The sequence below is a fragment of the Anticarsia gemmatalis genome, chromosome 17, assembly GCF_050436995.1.
Source record: "Anticarsia gemmatalis isolate Benzon Research Colony breed Stoneville strain chromosome 17, ilAntGemm2 primary, whole genome shotgun sequence".
Lineage (NCBI taxonomy): Eukaryota > Metazoa > Arthropoda > Insecta > Lepidoptera > Erebidae > Anticarsia > Anticarsia gemmatalis.
This window is the reverse complement of record NC_134761.1, coordinates 2,041,827-2,054,492: the sequence shown is the minus strand read 5'-3', so window position 1 is coordinate 2,054,492 and position 12,666 is coordinate 2,041,827. Positions and strand designations below refer to the sequence as shown.

General features: G+C 35.7%; 1 protein-coding gene across 1 annotated transcript; it reads right to left on the bottom strand.

Annotated features, from left to right (window-relative positions):
• Positions 1-1,541: 1,541 nt before the first annotated feature.
• On the bottom strand, positions 1,542-12,342 carry LOC142979877 (snake venom metalloproteinase fibrolase-like). The gene is made up of 5 exons (XM_076125095.1): positions 12,236-12,342; positions 3,442-3,874; positions 2,890-2,995; positions 2,438-2,569; positions 1,542-2,168 (listed from the first exon to the last, which is right to left on the bottom strand). Exons 1-5 carry the CDS (start codon positions 12,293-12,295, stop codon positions 2,096-2,098), a joined length of 804 nt encoding a protein of 267 aa, XP_075981210.1. The 5' UTR covers positions 12,296-12,342; the 3' UTR covers positions 1,542-2,095.
• Between the last annotated feature and the right edge of the window lie 324 nt (positions 12,343-12,666).

Sequence of the window (12,666 nt, the reverse complement as noted above, 5' to 3'; positions counted from 1 at the left end):
AAAATCTATTGTATTAAGTCTGGTCATCAAACAATTAACCGAATCACTAAAAATCTTTTATAGCGCAATAGTAGTAACTATTACTTCGTTTTAGCTAAACTAAAGTACAACACAATATCCACAGATCTAGTTTTAGGGGCGTGCGTGGGAACGGTAGCCTGCGCCTGCGCAACAGTCTACAAAAACTCACACTACACATAGTGGACGGTATGAGTTATTCATTTATGTAACTTACCGGATATCGGCCCGGGTGAATTATATTACGTCTGTAAATCTAGACTAAATTGTTTGAGACTAGGTTGAAGAATTTGTTTCGTATTGTGGTGAATTCTTTATAGTCTGGTGTATTTTTTGTTTGGTACTACATTCACTGTCTGTTGGTGTAGTGGTTGCATGGTAACCTCGCCGCGTGTAGTAAGTTCGAATCCGACCCAGGGCAAATATTTGTGTGATGAGCACGAAATCGGGTGCAAATTTAAACCATTTAATGTTTGTGTATTTATAAGTACCTACCTACCTGTGTTTATCAACCGTCTGGTTATTGTAAAAAATACAAGTTCTGCTTAGTTACAAATTTGCTATCAGATCAGCCTGTGGTCCAAATATATTTAGTTATCGTGTCATTTAGTCCTTACCCACTTGACTCTTCTCCAGATCCATTTAGTACATTACCAACACTGAGCACCCAATAAAATACTTGTATTGACTGTAATTTGCCCAAACCTTACCATAACGCTGGCGCCTTAAACAAACACTTAATAAAATTTATTCCAGCCGTTCAATACTTGTGAATTTCTCATAAAATCGTCAATCACGTATCATTTTCACCGTTACAAGTATTAAACGCGATGAGATTACAAAATCTAAGTGAAGATAACACTGGCCACCGGCACGCATAAACTGATACTTTAATACTTTCTCTGTACATTTAATAATACTATGTTAAATACATTCATTCTAGAACAATGTAAAGACCCGCACTTGAGCAGCGTGGAACACTTGAGGCCTGGGTTCTGTCGTACTCTGGGAATTGTCCTTTGCCCAGCAGTGGAGAAATTATTGTTATTATTTATCTTTTTATGAAGATTTCATACTACAAAATATCTTAACAAGCCTGTAAAATAAAATCGCGAATACACTATTTAAAAAAGACTATCTTGTACCAGCAAAGGAAAACATCAATCAACGCTAACACGCATTTTACCTTAGGCATTATAAGGTAAAATGCGTGTTCGCGTTAATTCCCGTATCCTATTATATATAATCAACATGCAACGCGAGAGTTTAAAAGTTATGGACCTCAAAAATTGTTTAGTAAGGTTAGGAAAATGGGAAAATTATATGTTGCGGACCTGAAGTCCCTATCTGAGCGGTGTACTTATCTATTGCATAGATTTAGTAAGGTGTAGTTTTTATCGATAATAATACCTCATAATATGTCGTGGTCAGTTTTCCAAACGCCTGTTAAAAGTTTTACAGCAAATTGCATTTCCTCATCGTGCTGTTACAATGTCAGAAATGAAACCAGACATGAGTGTTTTAAAATTAAGTTTATTATTAACTAAAAGCACCTTCTTATAAAGAACAGTCTTATAAATGTTAAAAGAGTCGGAGTGTTCCTAAGATATAATTCACAGAAACGGGCGACATTCTATTTCAATTATTAAATTGGTAATACACGCATAAATAAATCGTCGCAATAGCACTATTTCACTTTGCATATCTGAAATGTATATTATACGAGCGAAGTGCAGGGAAAGAAGACGTTACTAAAATAGTGATCTTCCGTTCTGTCATACGCACTTCTTGTCCAAGTCTATTGATTTTTGTCTCAATCTTCACTTTCTGCACAGCGTTTCATGTTTGTTGCTCCATTAACCCCCGATTTCTGAGGTACATTTAGCGATAGTTTATCTATTCAATAGCGTTTAAACTCGTACAAAAAACGATGAATAGATAAACTACCGCTAAATGTAATCAGAAACCGGGCATAAAAGTAGTTACGTTTTCTATCTGATTTACACGTGGTATACTGGCTGAGAATTAGTTTGTTTTTCTCTAGAAAATATTCATGATGTCAAGTTCATCTATTATTCTAATAATATGTACTGTTATTGTAGAGCTTAATGTTCGATGTCGCTGGCCGTAAACACCACGCCTGCTTCGTTCTGTAACAGAAAAGTTGTCAGTAAGAAATTTGCTATTACAATTTTATCAGGCGCTTATTAACGCAACGTTACGGCCTGTTCTACATGTTAAAAGGTTTCATGCAAATGAACAATAAAGTCGCTTACTAAGGACTATGTGATCCCGTAAAAATATTATTTACTATGAAGGATACAGCATTATCGTTCAGATACTTTTACCAGTGGCAAAAAGACTTAACTAGTGCTATACTAAATTAAACTTACGCCTTTCTTCCATTGTAACAACTTACCTCAAGAACTGGGTGAGAGCTTTCTTGTTACACGGAGACCAGGTCTTGGCTGGATTGCGTGGATTGTACTTAGCGTCCATTATATACCTCTGCTGGTCCCGACATTCAGGTCCGTCGTGGTGTACGCCCAAACTGAAATAGATTTACAGAAGAATTTTAGCCAATAAAATTTTCTACAAGAATATTGTTTTTCTATATCGTGGATCTCCTTCCAAAAATAGAAATAGGTAGACGTTTTGAGCTTTAAATCTGCTACGTTTGCTTAGGGAATTGAAAAATCCCAAACTCGCACGTTAAAGATTTTTCATTTCCCTAAGCATTACTTTAGGTTAACTACCTACTTATTGACGGGTTAATGAATCATTTCTAGTACACACACTTCTTACGGTGGTATGTGGTGTTAAGTTAGAATTAAAAATTCTTTCCCTTGAATGCCATTATAAATATTTTACCTGTGTGCTATTTCATGTGCAAGTATGTACGCGATGAATTCTGGATGCCACTCCAACAGTGTACAGCTATTCTTGTTACTGCAAATACCTTTCATGTAGCCACGGCCTGAAATAAATAAAAAAAGGCGTTAAATATTCTCTAATTATAATATATTATACAATAATTGTTTTGATTTCGCCAAGTTTCTTAAAACCACCTTATATTTATGTGTTTCGTCTATTTAGTTGTAGGTACCTACAGTATTTGAAAAATCCGATGAAATTGGTGATTGTTACCATACCATAAGCCTTGTTTACGGAAGACCTTGTTTGTGGTTCAAAAGCTGATCAACCTATCCATTTGTATAAACCGTATGAAGCATAATAGCCAGATCAACACCAAACAATCCATCTTGATCAGCGATCTTGTGATCTACGATTAGCGATCGCTGATAGCTTTGGATCGCACGCGGCACCTCTCCATCGATCGCACTTGAGCGCTACCAGAATCGTTTGGTGTAGAACCGGCTATTGAGAAGAAGTCTATACGCGTTTTGATACATAACAACTTACCAGTACTTCTCCTAACTTCATTTCCATGATTATCCAAATAATACAAATCTAGACCAGTGAACAGCACAGAATAGAACCATCTCTTCTGCGCCGCTTTCTTCTCCCCTTGCCACGTGCAATAACTCTTTAAATACTGCGAAACATTCTCACTCATAACCACATCTTTGCTATTATTCTTTATTATTTTTACATCTAGCAGTTCAAATTTAATCTTCTGGTATAAATTGGGATGTGTGTATATTTCTTCTACGTCTTTTAGAATGTCCTTCGCTAGTAGTTTGAACTTCTCCCTTATTCTTCTCTTTGCTTCTTTGGAGAGAGTTTGGGTTAATGCTTTGTCTAAATGCATCATTATTGGTACAGTGATGTCGCTTTGTTTTGTATAGTATTTTATTGTTGTGTTCTTGTGGAATTGGGAATGTGTGAGTTTGTTCTGTAACAAGAAAAAAAATAGTTAAATATTGTATTATTTTCACAGATACAATTTCCTCGTAGGAAAGAAAAAGAAGAAGGAAAAAGTCCAAAACTACTATAGGTAGCGCTTAAAAGTTATTTTAATTACGCTTAATAATCAAACCTATGACTCTACTTGCAGAAGAAACGGTGGCGTGCTTCCACCTTAAATACTGTGCTACGACTCACGGCCGTCGATATCTTGTGTTTTAACTACAAGCAAGCTTACGTTAGCGACTCTACACAAACAGAACTATAGTGCGACAAATTAGTTTATAGCCTAAGATGTAGGATATACTTATATAGTTTAATTGAGATTTCGGTGTATGTCGAAAAACAAAATACCGTGGCAAAAAAGGCAAAGTCCATCGTTTGTCAAGTCTTTGCAAGTAAATCACATTCTAAATTAAATTCTTGTATGCTTCCGCCGCCCGCACACCTTGCCTACCTATAAGACTTTCCTAAGTGGTCAGTCTGTAGTATTGTAAAGCTAGATTGCCTAAATTACATCATCTATCGTACAACAAACTGAGCTTTACGAAGGAATGTTCAGTATTTAGCCACTCAATGATTAGACATAGTCTTAGTAATAACTCTTAAACCTACGCGGGTCGTTAACTGGCCAATAATATAGTAAGCACTAAAATTTTAAGTGGGTGATTACTTTAAACTCTGAAACACATTATTGCTAGAAATTTGAATTATATCCCGTCTTACATCAGGTGTGGATATAATATTGTAATTGGTTAGCTTATAGATGGAAAATTATTCATTTTTACTAATATTAGCGCTTCAAAGAAAAAGGTTTCCGTTCCATTATTTAAAAAAAACGCCAAATTTGGTGCACGGGAGCTTACCCCTTTGGGAAGAGGCCGAGATTTTATTTATCGATGTGTAACCATATCATAGCTTAATTGCTGTAACAATTTTCATGAAATATCACATTTCTTATTACACCCAAATTACATACACGCAAGTTGCGAGATTGTTTTTATATATTTATAGTGTCTAGTGTTCAAAAACATTTTCGTCGCTAACTGTACTTCATAGAAATGACCTTACAAGTGTCTTCTATCGTCTGATGTCATTGTTTTTGTTTCATGTCTGTCTAACCAATTTGCAGTATTTAGTGAACGTATGAAACGCCTAGGTTCACTGACCTCTGTTCATACAACGAGTAGTAATTGAAATCACTTCAGCGAAATGATAATTTATCGGTTTCTGTTAATATTTGGTAAGGGGAAACTAAAATGATGGTGGTTTTATTACCATTAATGCACGATATTATTGCAGTAACTGATTTCATGGCGCCCATAGCCAGTTACGCTCACCGGTTAATATACGATCAGTGGGTTAAGCAACCCTTTATGTGGTCATTCCATAGGTGGGTCGTCGCTTAGTAGTATTAGAACTGGGCGTTTCTGCCTCGGAGAGCACGCAAAAAAAAGTCGATAGAAGTCGGTCCCGATTTCTGTCAATCGCTTTGTTGCGAGTTGCCTTTGACAATAGGTTAAGCAGTAACTATATGATGAAATAAAATAAATACGATTAAAAAAGGGTCAGGTAGCGTATTATTCTATCCCGTCTTCTGTAACAGTTAGGAAGATACTCTGAGTGTAAGCTATAGCTGGCCGTTTGTATAAAGGCAGAGATTTATAAATCTAACCAGTCAAATATGTCCTCATGATTTTATAGACTACTAGCTGACCCGCGCAACTTCGCTTGCGTCCAATAAGAGAGAATGGGTGAAATTTTTACCCGTTTTTGTAACATTTTTACTGGTACTCTGCTCCTTTTGGTCGTAGCGTGATGATATATAGCCTATGTCCTTTCTCGGGTATCAAAGTATCTCCATACCAAATTTCATGCAAATTGGTTCAATAGTTTAGGGGTGATTGAGTAGCAGACAGACAGACAGACAGAGTTACTTTCGCATTTATAATATTAGTATGGATAAAACTAAGATTAGATACCTACTAAATAATAACACTGTACAACATACATCCACCGATAAAGCCACAGTTATAAATGAATAATAGTTTAACACTAAGTTACTTAATAGTTATAAATAGAATTGGATACTATGTTTAACAAGTTGCGTAAGAATGACGTTCATTCATGGTTATAGAAAGGTTCTAGGTTCAAAGCCAAATAAATGTGGGAGTCCTGCGAGTTTGTGGACTGTACATCCATACTTATGCTCAGGATCTGTGGTTTTGTAAATCTGTGTTTTTATTGAGAATTACCTTTAAGGCGCCCATAGCCAGTCCGGTCGGTAAACGATCTGTGGGTTAAGCAAACCTTGACGCGGTCATTTGATAGATGGATGACCGCCAAATGGTATTTAAACTGGGCGTCTCAGTGCTTCGGAGGGCACTAGAAAATCGGTCCCGGTTGTTGTCAATTAAGACATTAGTAATTGTTAGGTCACGTCAAAAGCCTTCGGGTGGCTTGAACAACTAGGTTGACTACTAACCGTACGATTAGAAAGAAGAAGATTGAGAATTTGTCCTTATGCGAATAAACCATTAATTTCGGTAATTTTTGGCTGCATGGAGCTTACAACAATTGAATAAAATATAGGAAAAACCAAATAATTGTATAGTTCATGTATTTAATTATAAACACAGGCTTCGCTTGTTTGTATGTTTGTAAATCTTTCTTCTAATTCCTTGTGACGATTTGTAAGAGTTGTATAAAAACATTATGAATTTTTACAGTTAGGATTTCTTTATTCAGGCCATTTGATAATATACTAGTTAGTTATCAAATCATCCTGATGTTTAATTTCCGTAACATACAATGTCAAATTTTAATCATTTGCTGATAAAATTTCATACTAACTTCCTCCTTGAGTGTAGTTAAATATAAGCTCTATATACGAAATCGTAATATATATTTTTTGTAAATTGCGTTCGTGGCGCAGTGGTTTTGGTTGCCACGCTACTACTGTTGCGTCGGGAGGATTCGATTCCCACTCGGAACAATTATTTGTGCGATTCACAAATTTGTTTGTTGGGTTTGGTTGTATTTTGTGTCCGTTGTTTGTAAAAGACCCAGCGACACAAGAGCAATTCTTTGTGCAGGAGTCTCTAAAAAGAGTAACTAGGTAATTACTAATTTTGCTGATGTATTTTCCTTTGGTACCTATCTACCTAACTTCGCGGGTAGTTAGGTGTGATATTAGTCATTAGATATCTAGAATTTAAATGTCTTTTACTGTATTACCAGCTAATTAGTTACTTAAAAATCAATAGATGTTCGTAATGAAATCGATGTTTAAAGTCGGCTGGATATCAAAACGCAGCTTTAGTTACCGACCAGTAGACCAGTGATATCTAAAAATAAACTTTCATTTATATTTTTAAACAGTATTATTAATTAGAACGAGACAGTTAAATATTTGATTCATTTGTGTTGGCTTTTTATTCTGAAAATAATATTCTAATAATATGAGATCTGTATAGTTAAGTATGTATTTAGGAATATATAAATATGTTCATCAGTTAATTGGTTACCATAGTACAAACTCTGCTTAGTTTGACTATGTGTGAGTTTGCCAATGATATTTATATTTATTTATTTATTGTCCTTTCTTGGGATTATAAAGTCGTTCACATTTTTTCTCCAACTAATTCTGGTGGTTTCACGTAAAAATATACGAAATACTTTCGCATTTGTAATATAAAAGTAAGAAAACTCCATTGATAATATGTAAAATTAAAGTTTATTGTAATCTCTGAAACCTATTGTTACTATCTACCTTTTCATAGTATATTAGCGACTAATGGTTCGACAGCTTAATAGAGACCATAAACAGTTTACTTATTTTAGATTGTACATAATAATTCTGCGTATTTCCAAAATAAAATAGCTATATGGTACCATTACCCTCTTTCTTCCCCTCTATCTCTCTCCCTGTCTCCCCCCTCCCCCCCTCTCTGTACCCCCTTATCTTTCTCTCTCTCTCTCTCCCTCTCGCTCTCTCCCTCTCAGTCTCCATCTCTCCCTCTCTCCCTCTCTCTCTCCCTCTCTCTCTCCCTCTTCCTCTGTACCCCATGCCCTCGTCAGCCGCGAACTCTGCATACAAGGCTCTCCACTAATTGAACTATAAGTATCCTTTTCACTTCCAAAAATAGTCACAAGATCAAGGCCCGTCTCTAAATCTTCTAACTCGTTACAAAACTCAGGCAGAAACAAAGTTATAAATATGGTGACCGCCTGACCGGTCATAATAAATCCGTTGAACCGAATTCTCTGAAAACACATCAATCGACGAACCACATGTTTGTGCACGCGTTGCTAAAAAAACAGTTTACAGTTGAATTTTTTGCTCAGTAGTAAAAACACTTCCTTGCATGTTTTGAACAGAAATAGATACTGTTGAACAGATGGGAGCATTTTCGAGCTGAAGTTTGGAGATCTAATATTTTGTTTCTAAAAGTTTGTTTGATTGCTGTTTATTTAATGCAATTTTTGGTACGGTGTTATTGATTTTATTTGAGTTTATGATAAGTGAGGGATAAAAAATAAATAAATAATAAATTTAACCTATCAATGGGCAAGGGTCCCCTTCCTTAATGAGGGACGGTTTAAGCCTTGAGTCCATCACGCTGGCCAGTTGCGGGCGAGGTTATTTATATGATCAGAATTCATACACATTTTTAACGTTCCATGTATATCAGTTAGTTATATAGGCTTCCACGACGAAACTTCTAAATTGTTAATAATGAAAATTGACAAATAAATATATAATATCCCGCAAAAAATATATCTAATTAGACTTAGCTGTCTAAACAACTCAAGAAAATACTAGTTAAAACTAGCAATATAGTTTCCTAAATAAGATATCTAAAAGAAAAAACGCATTATCCGTGAGACTTCTGCAGTATGGAGTTGACTCTCTTCATTGTGTCTGTAGTGTCATGACTCACGTAACATTTATAACCTAGCTTACCACCCGCGGTTTCACTTGACAAGACTGTTCAATTTTAATACAGCTGCATCTTGTTAAAGTTTGTATGGATTGCAAGATCCCACTACATTAAAAAGATATAAAATTATTAGATTCGGACCCGAAATTTAGCACCAAAATGTAGAATTTATGCGGCCAGGGTACAACATCTTTTTTGTTAAAAAAAAATCTGATGCCATCTATAACAATGGGATTAATAGCTGCAAAATAGTGGCATTTGTCAGGATTTGGCAGGATACAATTGTCTAGTCTCATTGACATGTCTCTCGACTTGTCACTTCTATGGGACCAAAGTGGCTCCCTTTGGTCCCATCCCTCTGTCCTATAACTAGACCCATAATTTTTCTGCAATGGGACTACAAGCACCAAAATAGTTGCATAAGTTCTTCCAGGGGACAACTAGGACAGTATCAATTGCCTGTCCAGGACAAATCATTGGGACTTAAAAGCCGGATAGACTAGTCACTAGTCCCATTGAGTTGTCCCGGAAAGAGTTGCACTAGTCATTAGTGGGATAGGTCGGGCATGACCATCTTAACCACTATTACCACTGGATACCGTTGCAATTCCGTTAATTATTGCGTAGGCTTCATGAAAGACTTATAGGTACTGTTAGAAGAGACAGGATTGATGCCCTTACTCACCCTTCTGTATAGAAATAACACCTTCGATTGGATGTTTTTCACAAATTGGTAGCAAAGTGTAAATTGCTGTTGTAACAATTTGCGCTTTTGCTTGAATTTGTCTGACTGCTCCTATCCTTTCAGTAAGTGAATCTGTCAGTGAAGTGTTAATTGGAAACCTTCTAGAACGGTGCATAGAGGTAAAATTTCTATTATATTCGTCGAGGGTAGATGTCAAGCAGAAGGCCTGTTGTAAAAAACCGGCCAAGTGCGATTCGGTTCGCACACGAAAGTTTCCGTACCAATTTGTTATAGCGGCAATCGAAATACATAATTTGCAAAAAATTCAGCTCTAGGAGAATTGAGTTTTAGTCAAAACATAAGTCTAACCAAGGTAAACAACGTATGATGTTAATTATTGTTGTAAGTTTCTATAACTGCAAAGTTCAACAGAGAAATTAGGAATATTATTTTTAATAGTAAGTTTAAAAGTCTCTGTGAATAAGCCCCTAGCACCGGTAGTTTTCAATTAAGGTAATAATCGTTAAGTCAAATCAAAGGTGTAAAGCCGGTGTGCGCAATTATAATTATTAACTCAATTAAGTAAGAAAATGACTGTTAATTAATACTAACATCTACTAAACCCTTTGATTAATCCATACTAATATTATCAATGCGAGAATATCGATGTTGAGATGGATGTTTGTTTCCCAGACACGCCTGAACTGCTTCACAGATTTTGATGAAATTTGGCACTACTGTAGCTTATGTGCGTATCAGAACAATACATACTGTCTTAGTTGTATACGTCGTATGAGCTGTGATCTGTTAAACAGTGTTTTGTCTTTTTCACTCATAAGTATATACCTATATTTTAAAATGAAATGTGAACACCATATTATTAGTAAACGTCGTGATACGTAAAAACAAGTAATTAAAGTAAGCCCTCATCAAATTGTAAAAATAAATTATTATAACCCAATTGTGGCACCCATAGCCAGTTGCACACAAGGTAAGCGTTCCGTGGGTTAAGCAATCCTTGGCGCGGTCATTCCGTAGATGGATGACCGCTTAGTAGTACTTGAACTGGGCGTCTCCGTGCTTCGGAGACACGTAAAAAGTCGATCCCGGTTGTTGTCAATTAAGATAACAGTCGATAAGCCACGTTAAAGGCCTTCGGGCGACTTGAACAACTTTGAAACTACGATGACCACTAACCATACGACAAGAAGAAGATTATAACCCAGGCGAGGTCGTAAAATATAGCATTTTCCGTGTCTGGTACTTCTCATACGACATGTTCCGTAAGTTTTCGCAACACGACTGGTTATCAATGTTCTAAGATAACATAGATTACGAACTTTTAATGTCGAGACTTGCCTTACTATCTGTGTATGCATATTCTTGATGTCTCATCCACTTAGGCTTATTACTAGTTATGCTTACCAGTTAACGATCATTTGGTTAAGCAGCCTTTACGCAGATATTATATTGATGGGCATTGGGCAGTCGCTTTGTAATAAGAGATGAGCGGCTCCGTGTATAGCGGCTCTTAGGTTAGTCCCGGCTGTTGTAAATAAAGTAAAGCTATGTTAAAGCCAAGTGGCTCGAACTACTTTGACACTAAATTGACCACTACCCATACGATGAATGAATTCCATCTATTTTTTTTTCGTTACTGTCCCACTGCAGGGCTAGGGTCTCCTCCCAAACGAGGGAGGCGTTAAGCCTTGATTTCACCACGCTGGCCAAGTGCGGGTTAGGGACTTTGCGTGCCCTCTTTAAATGTTTTAGACAAAATTTTAGGCATTTGAGGTTGCATCACGATATCTTCTTTCACTGTTAGAGCAAGTGATAATTATTTCTAATACACACATAACTTCGAAAAGTCATTGGTGTGTTGTCTCAGGTGCCAACTCAGTCCACTCGGCAAAAATTCTAATAAAGATAAAACTGTAAAGCTTTACAAATAATCTTCATAACACTCATTGAAAAATTTGACATTGATCTTGAAAAATAGTTCCTTTGACATACGCTAGAGGCGCTTCTGGTTGTAGTATAATAAAGTTGTACAAAAATTTATGGGTTAAAGTTAGAATATATTTGAAGCTTCCGCCCCTACGATGCTGTAGAAGGTATTTTTAGAAATCTTTTAAGGGTTGACGTTTTTAATTACAGTGGACGGGGTCAACGACACTAGATTTATGTGTTGTGACTGTTTGAAAATCCTTTTTAGATACTGTTTTCGAAATGTTATTAATGTGTTTGACTAGGTTATGGTTTCTAAACCACTTAAGAGGAAAGCGAGTGCTATCACTATTTAATTTCTTTAGCTTTTTATTTTTTTACCAAACAATTGGTTTAAACCCCTATTATCCTGCGTTGTGTACTGAAAACAATAAGTTATTGTATGTTTGTCTTTGCTTTTCTTCTATAATGATATAAACCAGTTAATTATTATTATGATCAGTTAAAATAAATATTTTACTGTTAGAAATGTTTTACATAACTGATGTTGTTTTACAAAAATCATATTTTTTGACAATATTTTAAGAATATTTTCTTTAGGAAATGATATTACATTTTGCATATTTATAAAAAAAACACTAAACCACTCTAAAAAAATCTTTCCTCTTATTTCGAAACTCAAATAAAAATTGGATTTGCGAAAATTTTCTTTTTTATAAACTAACATTTATTTTTCAAAATTTCTCCAGCTAAATAAATAAAACCAAGTACTCACACTCCTACACGTCCCGGTATCGAACACAAGAAACAGTAGCACAAACACAGAACACCACATTTTAGTCCGTAGTCGCGCAAAGACCAATGAACACTAAGCTTTGCTGTAAGCACTGGCAGACGTTTATACGTTACAGGGAAGTCAGAAGTACCATAGAATATTGTCAGATGATTAGCGCGTGATGAAGTTAGGGCGAGAGTTCATTTTGCGCGCTGGTTTTGTTTGATTTATTGCGTTATATTGTTCTAATTAACATAAATGGGCAGGAAAATAGTTATAAATGTTTTATTTATTAATTTTGACAGTTTGTGATGCAATTAAGTCACTGAAGATCTTTCAGAAAATAAAAGCCGATTAATTAAACAATATATAGATGTGGCGATATGATAAAATAACGATAAAATATAAAAGGTATAAGTAGACCAATTTAA